Source organism: Gekko japonicus, unplaced genomic scaffold, assembly GCF_001447785.1.
Source record: "Gekko japonicus isolate JY-2015 unplaced genomic scaffold, Gekko_japonicus_V1.1 scaffold2088, whole genome shotgun sequence".
NCBI classification, from domain to species: Eukaryota; Metazoa; Chordata; class Lepidosauria; order Squamata; family Gekkonidae; genus Gekko; species Gekko japonicus.
The window spans coordinates 250,839-266,369 of record NW_015162542.1 but is presented as its reverse complement, the minus strand read 5'-3'; the positions used below and the strand labels follow the sequence as shown (position 1 = coordinate 266,369).

General features: G+C 44.8%; 1 protein-coding gene across 1 annotated transcript in view; it reads left to right on the top strand.

The window, feature by feature from the left end:
• ZCCHC2 (zinc finger, CCHC domain containing 2) overlaps positions 1–13,666 on the top strand; it is a gene marked incomplete at its 5' end in the record, with an annotated part of 50,721 nt that extends 37,055 nt beyond the window's left edge. Inside the window, 3 exons of the mRNA XM_015406327.1 lie at positions 2,137–2,265; positions 10,328–11,767; positions 12,716–13,666. Coding sequence (XP_015261813.1) covers positions 2,137–2,265; positions 10,328–11,767; positions 12,716–12,783 — 1,637 coding nt within the window. The remainder of the gene's footprint in view (positions 1–2,136; positions 2,266–10,327; positions 11,768–12,715) is intronic.
• Between the last annotated feature and the right edge of the window lie 1,865 nt (positions 13,667–15,531).

The following is a 15,531-nucleotide window of genomic DNA, read 5'->3' as shown; positions in this document are numbered from 1 at the left end:
CCCTGCTGTGCAGCTGACTTCCCCCTAAGGTTGCCAATCTCCAGGTGGGACCTGGAGATCTCCCACTGTTACAATTGATCTCCAGATGACAGAGATCAGTTCCCCTGGAGAAAATGGCTGCTTTGGAGGGTAGACCCTATGACATTATACCTGCTGAGTCCTTCCGCCCCGTCCCCCCAATTCTGTCCTCCACAGGATCTACCCTCCCAAATCTCCAGGTATTTCCCTACTTAGAGCTGGCAACCCTACTTTCCCCTCAGTGCCTGTTGGTAGGCAACTAAGCTTGGTCCTGTCACCTATTTTGGCCTTTGGGAGAAAACACATTGGGCCCAGTCATAGGGTTGCCAACTCCAGATGGGAAATTCCTGGAGATTTGAGGAATGAAGCCTGAAGAGGGTGAGGTTTGAGGAGGGGTGGGACCTCATACAGGTACAATGCCATAGGCTCCACCCTCCAAACCAGCCAGTCCCTCATGGGGAACCATTGTTGCCAATCTCCAGGTGAGGGCTGGAGACCACTCAGAATTACAACTGCTCTGCAGAAGGGAGGGCAGAAGTCAGCTGAAGTCAAAGGGGCAGATAATGTTAGGTTGATGGTTAGCTGGGAAGGAGATGGGGTTGCCAACTCCAGATGGGAAATTCCTGGAGATTTGAGGAATGAAGCCTGAAGAGGGTGAGGTTTGAGGAGGGGTGGGACCTCAGACAGGTAGAATGCCATAGACTCCACCCTCCAAACCAGCCAGTCCCTCATGGGGAACCATTGTTGCCAATCTCCAGGTGAGGGCTGGAGATCACTCAAAATTACAACTGCTTTTCAGGTAGCAGAGATCAGTTCCTCTGGAGAAAACAATGGACTCTGTCATTATACCCTGCTGAGGTCGCCACAGCAAATTGACACTGTTTGCCCAAAACCGGGGCACTCTCCCATATACAACCAGTAATGTATTTTTCAGATATATATATATTCAGCTCGAATATATCCAAATGCATATCTGTATTCAGAAATATTATTTTTTTCCGGTACTGCTCTTGTATCACTTGCTATTCTAACCCTAAGAAGGATCTGCAGGGTCCCTCCATCTTCCCCACAGATTGCCTGGAAAGCTGGCTGCTTCTGTTACAAGCTTGCCAAGCAACTGATTCATCCGGAGTCAAGGGTCCTTCTACCATCGCGATTGCTGTACCATCTCCATGCGTAGGAAACAAATACCACTTCAGCTGCCTAATCCATGTTTTCCACCTCAGCCAGTTATGCACTAAACATGCAACATTTGGCAGAGCCGGTCCTTCACCAGTTTCAAAGGACACCTGCAATGTCTTCTGGGAATGTCACCATATGCGAGACTACAAACAGACAGTGCAGATTAAAAAAGGCATTAAAATTTCATAAATATGTCAAATAGTGCAACTTTATAAACAGTGTGCTTTAGGATAAATCAATAAAAATGCTTAGACTTCTTAACGAAGTTATTGCATATACTTCCGTTCTCCAAAACGTTCCATTCCCCCATGGCTTTAAAATTTCCAGAAATTTTACATTTTTATCCATGACTGGGACAAGACAGTATTTGAACTTGTGTGAGTTGTGGCAGAGCTGGTGCTACAGGGACGTGACAGACACCTGCCGTTTTCTCCCTGTTGGCTGCAAGTTCCCTCCTGTGCATCTGACCTCTGACCTTTCTTTTGAACTTTGGGAGTGGCATTTCAGGAGGCAGAAGGAACTGCGGGTGCAAAGGGGGTGGCCATCAAAATCTTTTAGGGTGAGCTCATTCTTTTTGTGGCCACGTAGGATCCAAACTGTTCTTTTATGGCAGGAAGATCAGGTGATTGGAGTTGGAATCCCACTAGACAGCCCCTATTTTTTGTTTGTGCTGAAAGTAACTCTTTGAAACTCTGACATAGATGCTGATGTGTCATAGCAATGATGTAAAGTGCTGTAAGAGTTTTTAATTTTTACTATGGGGTTATATTTATGTGTGTTAATTGTAAAATACATTCACGTCAGATAGAAACTGTCTGTAGAGTGGTACACTAAGATGCGTAGGTAGTGGGTGAGAGATTCAGGAAGACGCAACTTTAATGCATACTAATCTAGTAGTGTTTGGCAATAACCTTGCTGATATCAAATTTCTTTTAGATTCAAATTTAGACATTACAATTGGACATGACACATGTGGAGAAACCTCTTCAGAGAGTTACAGTTCTCCTTCTAGTCCACGGCATGATGGAAGGGAAAGCTGTGAAAGTGAAGAAGAAAAAGACAGAGGTTGTATTTGTGGAGCATGTGTGTGTGTAAAATAATCTTGACACTCACAGATGGTGGTACACTAGAAGTATACAGAATCTGTTTAGTACTCTTCTCTTTTCATTTGGATTGGTGTTCACAGTAAAACATCAGGGGTAGATTTCCACAACTTTTACTGTGGTATCATTCGTTAGAATATGATAAATTCAGAATTTGGAACTTTTATGTGCAAACGAGTCTCATTCTGAGATCTACCATGTCTGTGTCACTGTCAGGAGCTCTTCTCTCTAGCTGACTCAGTACTGTCTTTGTAAGAACTAAATATCTTCAAAAACAGTATGCTCCATCGAGCCTTACGAAGCTCCTATTGTTCTTCATGGTCTCTGTGCATCACACTGATGGGGGGACTCATGTATGTCCAGACCGAAACTGAAAAAACTTCAGAGCTAAGCTTAAGGAGATTTTTTGGCACTCTCTCCACCTACATGTTGTCAATACACATACTCATAGGGTGGAATCAAGCTTCTTGCACAGTACTTCTTCATTCACTGCACTGAAGACATGAAGAATTTCTGTCTATACCTTCTCATGAGCTAGGCTGTTTTTTCACTAATTAAGAGGAGGATGAGGAAGAAACCTGTTCTCAAACAGTGGTTTCTCTTTTTCCGACCTAAGTCTTTCCCTTTGGAGATCAGGGGACACCAAGTTTTTTCTCCATTCCCCCCCCCCTTTTTTCCCTTTTCACCTTTTTTCTGCTCCTGTTTATGGAACAGAAAACCATTAAGCATTACATCATCTATGAGGCCCAGTTGTCTATTAGAGACAGCCGTGCCAAGTGTCTACTTCTAGAGAACAACATCAGGTTGGGTTCTTGTCCTCATTGAAATTCATAACTCAAGCTGAGCCCTTGGCTTTGGAAATGGCTGTCCCCTTTTCATCAAGGAAGGATCCGGTTAGCTCCAAACGTCCCTTTAAATTTAAACCTTCCCCTTCTACTGACCTGAAGCAGGAGAAGAGGGGATAAGGGCCATTAGAAGCTGCCTTCCTCATTTTTCCTGGTGTCCGCACCAGCCCCCCCTGCCCACTTTCAGCCCAGGATCTTCTGACCACTACAACTGCCCTCAACCAATCTGTGCACTCTTCTATTTGTTCCCATACTGGAGGGATTCCAGGCTGCCCTTCCAACACCCGCACCCTTTTCAACGGTGGTGGAAGAATATGTTGGTTTGGCTTCTGAGGGCCTATTGAAGATAACTTGTGTTGATGTTGCCTCTTTCCTGATGCACTGATACCACTCCTGGGAAGAGCCTAGCAAGTGTTCCTGTTATCACTTGACTCTCCCCTTAGATTGTGAGAGCAACCCTATTATGGCTGACTGTCATCCCAAGAACCTTCACCTAGAGGCAGACATCACTCTCCCTGCAACTCTAGAGACTGCTAGCACTCATGGAGTCTTCCCCAGTCACTTAAGTACTGGTTGAGGTCCTCTCCTTCTTAGATTCCCTGAGACAAGTGTTGCATGCCGCCTGAACAGTACTGCACTCTCAACCTGCCCAGAATACCTTCTGCATTTGCACTCCTGTTATGCCTCAAAACAACATGCTGGTCCTTTGAGGAAACCTTTTGCGCCTTCCGTCTACCAACCACTCTTGTGATTCGAACCAGTACCAAAATGCCATGTGTTGGGGTTGGGACTCTTCTGCACCTCAGGGACCAAGTTGCGCCTTGTCCTCTCCGAGCACTGACGGTTAGATGGCTTGGGATCTACACATCTGAAACCAGCCATCTCAAGATCAGGTACCCTTGCACTCACAACCTACTTCCCTGCCTGCAGACAGAAGGCCTGTTCCTCTCCAACAGGCAGGGAGGGACAAACTTTTAGATAAGCTTGGCTTGTAAATGTTGGGGCTAAGAGAACAGCAATTCAGCTCTGCTCACCACTTTGCAGATTGTAGAGCCAAGTCACTGGCCAGTGCTGTCACTTTATGCCGCCGTGCCTAGCTGCATTCTGCGTCACTAACAGTGGACGCCCAGATAGAATCATACAGTCATAGAGTTGGAAGAGGCCATACAGACCATCTAGTCCAACCCCCTGCCCAATGCAGGACCAGCCTAAATCGTCTCTGACAAATATTCTTCTTGAAAGTTGTCAGTGAAGGGGAGCTAACCACTTCCCTAGGCAGCTGGTTCCACCTTTGAACTACTATGACTGTGAAAAGGTTTTACCTAATATCCAGCCGATACATTTCTGCATGTAATTTAAACCCGTTGCTTCAGATCCTATCCTCTGCTGCCAGCTGGAACAGCTCCTTGCCCTCCTCCAAATAACAGCCTTTCAAATATTGAAAGAGAGCAATCATGTCCCCCCTCAATCTCCTCTTCTCCAAACTTAACATTCCCAAGGCCCTTAGCCTTTCCTTGTAGGGCTCAGTCTCCAGACCCTTGATCATCCTCGTCGTTCTGTTCTGCACCCCTCTCGATTTTGTCCACATCCTTTTTGAAGTGAGGCCTCCAGAGTCCAGAACTGCACACAGTACTCCAGGTGTGGCCTGACCAATGCAGTATACAGAAGGGGCTATGACCTCCTGCGAATTCGATGCTATGGCCCTTTTAATACAACCCAAGGCTGAATTTGCCTTTTTTTGCCACCGCATCACACTGACTGCTCTTATATAGTTTACAGTCCACCCTTACCCCGGGATCTCTTTCTCATACACTACTCCCCAGAAACGTATCCCCCATCCAGTATTTGTGCTTGACATTTTTGTGGCCCAGATGTAATACTGTGCATTTATCTTTGTTGAATTGAGTCCTGTTTGCAACTGCCCACTTCTCCAGAGTATTCAGGACTTGTTGAATTTTAACTTCATCTTCTTGGGTGTTTGCTACTCCTCCCAATTTGGTATCATCAGCAAATTTAATGAGTAGGCCTTCTACCCCTTCATCCAGATCACTGAGAAAAATATTGAAAAGTACCGATCTGCATACAGGACTTCCCATTCAAAGGAGAAGGCCTTTTCAGCTCCAGAGTGGGTGATGCCTTCAAGAAGTTGAGGAACTCAGGTCCACTGCACACTCTGTGGGCCTGTCATCTGGGCCCTGACCTCAGTGGCAGTGCTCTTACTATTGCCCATGTCAGAGACTTAACCTTCATCTCTTCCTCTTGCTGTTCAGCTCCTTCCTTCTCCGGGGAAACCTTCTGTAAGTCACAATTGACATTGCAGCGCTCCAACACTACAGTGTCTTCCTCGTGCATCCCTTGACCATTTCCCTCACTCCCCCTAGACAATCCTGTAGCTTCAAAACAGTCTTCCAGTCTAGGAATGCATTGCTGATGATGCCTGGGAATTTGCATTATTTGCATCAGTTATGCCTTAGAGTTCCAGGTCATGCCACCCACTTTGTTTGCTGTTCCGTCCCGTCTGCCCTGAAGCCTCATTTTTCGCTTTCAAAGGATGCCATCAATCCTGTTTCAGCCTCTGAAAAAGAGACAAGATTCTCTTCCCACTTTCATGCCGCCCAAGAGAGATGGTGGCCTGCACCCAATCCTGGACTTCTGGTGGGCGAGCGGTTCCGTCCTCCACAAAAAAGATTTGGATAGTCTCCTTGGATACCATTCTGCCCCTGCTGGCCAAAAACGTGTGTTGCATCAGTCGATCTACAGGACGCGTACTTCCATATTGGAATTGGACCCCAGCATCATGAGTTCCTGCCTATTGCAAGAGGTCCATCCCACTGTCAGGTATTTCCATTTGGCGTATCAGTGGCACAGCATATCTTTGCCAAGTGTGTGGTAATGGTAGTGACTCATCTTTGTCAATTAGGAATAGCCATCAACCTTGGTGATTAGCTAGTTGTGGGCAGATCCCAAATACCTTTTCTTGCAACGCCTTCACACCCTCCTTCAGCTCTCTTCCAACTGAGTCTAAAGCTGAGTGCTGTAAAATGCCAACCCTCAATGACTTGGCAAATCAATTCAATAGGGATTATCATCTGCTTGATAACTGATTGGGCCCCTCTTCTTTTAGACAGAGCCCTCATGATTATCCATCTGAAACTCCTGTTTCATTCAACAACCCTTCCATCCCACCCTGCTGATGTAATGCCTCCTGCATTTCATGGTGTCATAGCACTATCTCCAACTCTGGTTCAGTAGAGCCTTCAAGCCTGTACTTCATAGCCAGTCTTGAATTCTTCATGTTCCTACCATGGCCCTCGTCTCGCTACAATGGTGAGCATAACTTGGCTGTCTTCCTGGAGATAGTTGGATTCTCATCTATTAAAAGTTTCTTGAGAGCCAGTGTGGTGTAGTGGTTAGGAGCGCGGACTCTGATCTGGGAGATCCGTATTCATCACTCCTCCACATGCAGCTGCTGGTGTGACCTTGGGTCAGTTATAAGTTCTTTCGGAGCGATTCTCGCAAGAGCAATCCTCAAAAGAGCTCTCTCGGCCCCACCTACCTCACAGGGTGTCTGTTGGGGGGGGGGAGAAGACTGTAAGCTGCTCTGAGACTCCTTCAGGTAGTGAAGGGCGGGGTATAAATCCAGTCTCCTCCTCCATCATCCAGGCACTCAGTGAAAGCATTCCCTTTACTTCAGGGAGTCTGGATATTGCCATAACCAAATGCCGTGTTATGGGATTGGGGCACTCATTGTTGAGAATTTCCTTCAGTTGTCCATGGATTGCCCAAGAAGCCACTCTCCACATCAGCATCCTGGAGCAGTTAGCAGTCCCCAAATGAATCAATATATTCTGCTCCATTCTGTGCATCTGGAAGGCTCCACTACTGAAAAAGCTTTGGCTACCATCCACCTTGCCTCTGGTGAGGAAGATCTTAACTGGCAGGCTGGACAGTATGGGAGGAAGACAGTGAAGATGTCACGGAAGGCAGGGTTTCCTGTACATGTACTTTCCAGGGCCATTGTCAAGATCTTACGGGATCTGACCAACTGTATACTTATAAGTAATGCTCCCTCTAAACTGTGGAGTCTTGTGAGCAAAAATCCTACTTTGTGAGCGAGTGATTTGGCTGCTGCATAAGATAGTTTGCCATGGAACCCTCCTTCATGAGCTAAAACAAAAATGTGTGAGCTCCAGCTTAGAGGGAACACTGCATAACCCTCTTCTGGCCACACCATACTTGGTTTCCATCTGATCTTTGCTTAGCTAGAGGGATTTTTCTCAGCTTCCTACCTCTCAAGGATCTTCCCAGGACGGAAGCCTGATTCTGTAGCTAGACCTCATCGAACTGAAGCTGACCATGTGGAGGACCTGACCTTCTGCTGCTCTGCCTCTACCGTGTCCTTCTGAGTTCCAGGAAACGTGAAGACATTTCTGCTTGTACTTGTCCTCCACAAGTCTGGATCCTGCATAGTGTAGAGTGCCTTCTATCCTTGCACGACTGAGATCTCACTATCTCATCTCTATTTGTGCCCCTTGCTCTAGTTCTATGTACTATTCTGCTCTCACAGGCCTTTGTGTTCTTTGTTCTCATCTATGGCAGTTTTCAAAGAGCTTTCTTATACTTTATCCTCCAGTTCCCATGTGGAACCTTTAGTTCTGCCCAGTGTGCAGGTGAACTCTGTGCTCTGTGAGCTGTCCCTCTGTATCTCCATTTGCACCCACACAAGGAGATCCTACTCCCTGGTCCCACCTTCTTCCAAAGACGCTCAGCTCTTTTCACCTCGACCAATTCATGGTCCTACTGGTATTCCTGAAAAATCTTTCCTTGGAAGGGGAAAGAACACATGCCCTACGCATGTGCCAGGCCCTCGCCTCCTATCTAAACAAAACCGCAACCTTTCATAAGTATCCCCATCTCTTTATATGCTGTGGTTGGCCAGAAAAAGGGACCTCACACACAAGCTAGTAGATACCTTGATGCATCTCGCTTTTCTACCGGCTGGCAAAGCAGCTGTGATCAAAACCACCCTGCAGGTTGCTTTACTAGGGCTTTGGCCAGCTCTGTAGTTTTTGTTCGAGGCATACCTTTTCCAGATGTCTGCAAGGTGGCAACCCAGTCACAGCCTTCAACCTTTGTATGTCACTTCTTAAATGTCACAACTTAAACATTCAAGAGCCCGAAAGGACATGGCTTTTGCTCAAGCTGCACTGAACACCTTGTTCCAGTAAGACATTCCTGTTTCCATCTGCAGTGGGAACTGGTAGGTCATTTTACTAGTCTTATTCTATCAGTGTGATGCTCGGAGACCATGAAGAAGAACAGATTGCTGACCTGTAACTGATGTTCTTCGAGTGGCGGTCGTCTGTGCAGTTACGCAGCCCCATCCAGTTTCCTCACAAGCAGGTGCTTCCTTTTTCTCTCCTATGTTTTTGGGAAGAAAGAACTTGGTGGAAAGTGCAGCTCCGCCCTCTCTAAGCCATCAGGTGCTCCAATGGGTGCAGCCAGTGCTGAAAACTTTCCTTAATCTTAGCTCTAGATATTTCTCTGGTTTGAATCTGTGCATCCTCAGTTCTTGTCAGCATGACTGCACAGACGACCACTCAAAGAACACGTTACAGGTAAGCAACCTGTACTTTTCTACACTCTTTTTTCTTAAACCTATATTCAGAGTGACTTGCCTTTGTTAACCCTCTAGAGCAACAGGTAGCTTTTTGTTGCCTACAATTTTGCCATCTACCTCATATAATCTTCCTGGTTTCACTTTTTATTAATCTTGATTTGTTATCTGAATGTAAAGAAGAGTACTGAAAGGGGAAAGCAAGTAATATGAACACTTTGCTCAAACTTGTCTTTTTTCTGCTTGGCTCGTTTTTGAATAGATGCAACTTTTATGTCAAACATTTTATATTTCAGTTTTAAAGAATAGAATTTCAGCAGTAAATGATTGTAGCTTTTTGCTTTCAGCAATTAAAACTGGATTCCTACGTATTTGTAGATAACTGTTTTGTAGCTCACCCACTGGACAATTAATGCCTTAGATATCACTGCCCAGGGTAGTTTGAAAAGCACATTAGTGGTGACACAACTTGCCTCATAATCATTATCTTTGTGCTGTCACTTGTGGCACAGGGTTTATTACAAGTAGCACTGCAAGTAGTAATACTTGAAAGTTTTATCTGTACAGTTTCTGTGGTGCCTGTTCTGATACATTTTTAGTCTAGATACATGAAAACCATGAATACCTCATTGTGGAGAATGCAGGGTATACATTAGGGGCGTGCAAGACCACCCCACCCCCCCGCTATTTTTCAGGTTCTGGTATACTGAACCCAAAGTATATTGGTATTTCCTGATATCCTTGAATCCCAATACCAGCATGGTATTTGGATTTGGTAAATGTTGGGATTGCTGAATTTTTTTGGCTCCATTATACCCTATGGGGGACCATTATACTCAAGGGTCCCCATAGGATATAATGGAGAATTGATCTGGGGGTATCTGTGGCTCTGTGGGGGCTGTTTTTTGAGGTAGAGGTGCCAAATTTGCAGCATAGGTGCTAGTGCCTCTCCTCAAAAAACTCCCAAGTTTCAAAAAGAATTGACCAGGGGATCCAATTATGTGGGCCTCAGTAGAAGGTGCCCCTGTCCTCCATTGTTTAAAGGGAACATGGTCACTTTAAACGCCTTTTGCAAGCGGTGGCTGAACTCCAAAGGCATTTAAAGGGCTCACAGACCCTATAAATGCCTTCTCCAAACCACATCTTCACCCAGAAGGTGTTTAAAGGGACCGCAGTCCCTTTAAACACCCTTTAATGCTAGCTATACGGCAGCCCTGGAAAATCCCAAATATTTTTGATTTTTTGGGCTCGGCCGTATCAGTTGTCGGATAAATACCCCTGGGTGATATCCGGCTGGAAAAATACCCGAAAAATACCAGTAAGGTATTTTTAAGGCTGTTACCTGGCTTGGATAAACCAGAAGCACACTCCTAACGTATATGAATCAGAAATCCAGAATTTGTAAGCAGCTCCAGTTGACGCAAATAACAATCTTTGACCCTTTTTTGTCACTGTTGTATAATATCCCATGTGATATTATAGCAGTCTGAGGAGTTTAAACCTGGGGAACCTCTAAAAAAAATTGAATGTTAACAGTTTAATGATGCCTTGTTTTCCCATAGATACAGACAGCAATTCTGAAGATTCTGGCAACCAAAATGTGTTGAGATTTACTGCTTACAGCACTGGAGATATCAGTAATTCACCTGCACATATTTCAGTGAGATCACAAAACGGAACGATTGTAGAAGATCCTCTAAGTTCACAGTTTCAAAACATTTCCTTTATGCACTGTATGATGCACAACGGTGCACAGAAACCCGAGACAGCAATTCCACCACGTATATCTCCTGACAGAAAAACTTTGGGAATGGTCGGTGGTGGTCCTGTTCTCCATTCACCAATGAGAGAGCCTGCGAACTCAGCTGTTGGAATGGGCTCAGCTGGTGAATCTGAAAAACACACTGAACTTCTTTCTTCCCCTTTGCCGGCCGCCTTCCTTCCATCCGCGATCCAGCCAACAATACACAGAATGAAAATCTCTTCACCGCAGACCTCGTCTGAAGGTTGCACCGTTGGCAGTCTGCAGCAGCAAACGGGGAATTTAAGCATTGGCTCACCAAACACTGCCTTTATCCCAGCCCACAACCCGGGTAACTTTCCAGGATCCACAGTTTCTACTACAGACCCGATGTCAAAACCTGCATCCCACGTTTTGGGCCTCAATCAAGTGGTGCCTCATATTGAGGGAAACGCTGGAGTGATCCCTCCGCCTTCCAATCTAAAAGTAGTCGTTCCTGCAGCTGGTCTCTCAACAGGACTCCCGCCGGCTCCTTTTACTGTACCAGTGACTCTTCATACTTCCAGTGTGTTGCCCAATCAGAGTACAACCGTGCTGAACACTGTCGCCTCCACACCGCCTCCATCATCCGGTCTGTGTGTTAGTCAGGTCCAGCCTACTGTTCCTCCGGCGGTACCTACCCACACGCCAGGACCTGCCCCTAGCCCGAGCCCTGCTCTAACACACAGCACCGCACAGAGTGACAGCACGTCCTATATCAGTGCTGTTGGGAATACTAATGCTAATGGGACTCTGCTATCTCCACAGCAATTGGGGTCTGGGCCGTGCGGGTCTTGTGGTCGCAGATGTAGCTGTGGGACCAATGGGAATCTTCAAGTTAACAGTTACTTTTATCATAACCCACTTCACGGACAAGTCTACAGAGTTCCACCTTTCTTCCCTCTGCCGTCGCTTTGTAATGGTAGCTACCTCAACCAAGCACACCAGACTAACGGAACGCAGATTCCTTTTTACTTGCCTCGGGCCCCATATGCAAACGGGCTGATGCATGACCCAGTAATGGGGAGCCAAACCAACTATGGTATGCAGCAGATGGCAGGATATGGGAGGTTCTATCCTGTGTATCCAGCTCCAAATGTAGTTGCCAGTGCTAATGGATCAGGGCCCAAGAAGAATGGGAATGTGTCCTGTTATAATTGTGGTCTTAGTGGGCACTATGCACAGGACTGTAAGCAGTCATCCATGGAGGCCAGTCAACCAGGTAATCACAACTCCCCACACAGTTGCTTCTGAGTCCACTTCTCTTATTGACCCTGCTGCCCCGTCCCGCTGTCCGTGGTTTGTATGACTCTGTGCGATTGGCTGTGATTTCCCATTTTGTAGTTTGTAATAGGCCCAAATACTTACATCACCCTAAGGGAACAAAGAGAATTTTCACTGACAACCAAGTGAGCTTGGCCATAACCTCTCTCAAGGAAAAACGAATCGGAACTAGCTTAGTAAACTTCTCTGGCTGTTAGAAGTTGTGCTGCCAAAATGTGATTCTGTGTTAGTGGCAGAACCCAAAGCAGTCAGAAACAAACCTTTTGGCTTTTAAAATGATTGCTCACGTGTGTTTCATATGTTGTATGCTTGATCAAAGTAAAATGGGTTGTTTGTACCTATGCATAACTAGATATTCAGTTGTCTTTCTCCTCTATCTTGGTAGATCAGAGGTATTTGTTACAAAGGACGTAGATGTGCATACATGTGAATAAGCTATTGAAGTTGAGGGGTGCCATCATCTGCAAAATTTAAATGTTTGCAGATGGTAAAAATAATATTTTTTTTTCTCTTCGCTTGTTTCTGGCATATTTGCATCCTGAGAGAGATGAGAGGGGAATTCCAGTTTGGTAGCCCTGAAATTCTGAAGCTGTCTGCTTTTAGAGCTCAGAGCTTCAGAATTCCAGCATGTCATTGGAATGGGTGGAAATACTTCAGAATTTCAAGTCTACTCATTTGCTTGATGTTGATTGTGGAGAAATGTTTTCAGAATGACTTCTTTTTATTTACAAACCAACTTACAGGTGGGCTATGCAACCTCAGAAGCCTCCCTATGGATAGTAGCATAGCCTTTTGGGAGAGTATGTTCACTTTGCTGCTTTTTAGCTTTTTATAATTTTATTCTAAGTGTAAGCAGTGACTTAGTAAGTTCTTTTTCCTGTTCTAGGCACTTACAGATTGAGATATGCACCTCCCCCACCCCCTTCTAATGATACGTTGGATTCTGCTGACTGAAACCAAGTAAACATTGCCTCCATACCAAAACGAAGGTTGGGAAATCTGGGGGATTCTTTGGATTTTGAGAGGTTCCTTGTGCGTGTGTTTTGTTTTTGAAATATTCTATTGCATTTTCTTCCCCCATTGCTCATAGCTTCTGTTCTAATATGAAAGGAGAAAGCAGTTTTGCTCCTGGTCTGACTTGCATAAAGCATGTTGCTATCTCAGCCAATCAATCCGATGAGCATTTGAATGACTAGACTTTTGCACTGAAGACATAACACATGCAATGTTTACTGCATTTTTTAAGAAGTAATTTGACCTCCGACAACACTGGTTTGAACAGCCATATGGTTGAAAAGAGAAACTGGGTCATGCTTCCTAAAGTCATCTTCCACCTCCCCCCTCCTCATGCTGCTCTTGAATCTTCTTGCCCTCCCTTAGCTGGGTCTGCGTGTCTCCCTGGGACCGGGCGGGATGTTCAGCCGTTCATCTAGATCCTGCCCATAACACTAGTAACTAAATTGCTCTGTCCGTGAACCCATGGGGGCACTGGTTTCTTGATAAACTGAAAACCCTCAACAGTACATATGCATTATTTGATCAATATATAGCTCTTACGTGCCTAAATGAGAATACATGGGATTGGGGAAGGCTTAAAACAATGTGGACCTTAAAACTAATTTCTGAAATAGAAATAAGTTGAACAATTTTCCTTAGTTTTGTGTTTATTTTTTTAAGCCTGTTGATTCTAAATTTGGGGGGGGGGGTGGCAGGGGGACTGGCCTGAATGCCTTCTCAGCTTGTGTGTCCGCATCTGTGATGAAAGTCGGCAGTGAGCGAGTACCTTTTGTGCTCTAGTTTGTCAGTACAAAAAAAAAAAAAATTACTTGATCTTAACTTTCCCCCTTTAGGCTATTTAGGCTATTGCAGTGTTGTTATTTTAGAATGTAAAATGGCTTATTTCAGTCTGGACAGAAGCCTCTGTGTATTCTGCAGAACCGAATTGGGTATTTATGTACCAGAACCAGTCTACCAAATAGCAATGTCACTTTCTTATGACAATTTACCACTGTGTGATCACGGTATAATGTGAAAGACTCCAGTGAGTGTGAAGATTGATCATGTTTGTGTCATGTCACCAAGTTTTAACGCTGCTGTATTTTATTTCTAAAAGCCAATATATCCTAAATTGCTTCCAGATAATATTTTTTGATTTCTTAAATGCACTGAATTTATCTGGAAGAAGACTTCTGACTGTTGAAATGAACACTGAACCACCACAGTTTGTGTATCCATAGGTATTAGCATTCCTCACAATTCATAGCAGAAATATAGATTTTACTTATTTGAGGGGGGGGGTGAAAATAGATATACATGCAGCAGAACAAAGTCCCTTTTGGGTTCAGTCAACCAACTGCTAAAGGAAAAAAACTTGAAAACTTGATTTACTACATTTCTTCATAGATAGCATTTATATTTATAGCGCCAATATATTTTGAAATTGTGGGAGTTAAAGGGGTAGAGGAGAGCTTTAATTTAAATAAAACTAGCATAGGAAATTATTTTGGTTAAAATGTTTTATTTGCTCCGGGTATCTTGGACCATATTAAAACGGAAATAACTGCTTCTGAGTTTAGTGAGGGTGTGAAAGCACCAGTGGACTCGCATTCTGAATTATCTGCCAGTTTATTGGACTTATTTTATGATTTAAGATACTGTACTGTAAATGGGAGGTACGTCGCCTTCTCTTTATTTGTATGTTTACCATATACTTTGATATTTGAAATGTTATGTACTGGAAAGGTCACTTATATTTCTAGAACAGATTGGATTTTATGCAGCATTTTTCCTTGAATTAACAGCAATAAAAAGAGGGGGGAAATCACATTTGCAGACGCTGTACTTAATTATTCATGACAGCAAAATTGCCTATTTTTCCTGGGCGAAGACTGAAAAATTGTCATCGACATAGCCAGCTCCCAAGATTCTAAACAAGATAGCACCTATTAGATGGAACAGTTCACAAGTGAGTTGGGAAGAGCAAGAATAATTTCCTAACCAAGCTAATGTCTAGGTCAGGCCAGGCTAGAAATGCCCTAAAAACATGTTAAAGCTTTACAGATGATGTGGGGTAACTGAGCCTTATTACTCGGGGGGGGGGGGGGGGCTGTTCTCACACTGTTCCTGGTTACACAGACGGCTTCCACCCACACTCTCAGTTCAAATGTTCACCTTAATCTGTGATCTGCACATTTTCACATGTGTGATTTTTAAAAAACTGGCTGGCATATTCAGATCTCTGCTTCTTCCTTAGAGTACCCTCTTCAGAACAGGATGCATAGGAGGGACTTGCACCCCCATTGGGGGGGGGGGGTGTCGTTTACTTACATGGCTTTGTTGAAGCATGTGTCCCTCCCTTCTCTGTGGTAAATCCGAGAAGTCATGTGAACTGAGGAGAGGGTTAAAACATAATCTGCAAGAGGAAATTAGAGCAGAGTATAAATGTCAGGAGACATAGAGGGAACAGCCCAGGAAAGAAAAAATAAATACATCAAAACAAATGAGGGCAGCCCTAACCTGGATAACCCAGGCAAGCCCGATCTCGTCAGATCTCAGAAGCTAAGCAGGGTCGACTCTGGCCGGTACTTGGATGGGAGACCTCCTCGGAATACCAGAGGCGGGAGGCAGGGGCAGGCTTTATTCAGCCACCTCTCTGAATATCCTCCAGGCCCCCAGTAGGGGTCAGTCACCAGAGGTCGCCAT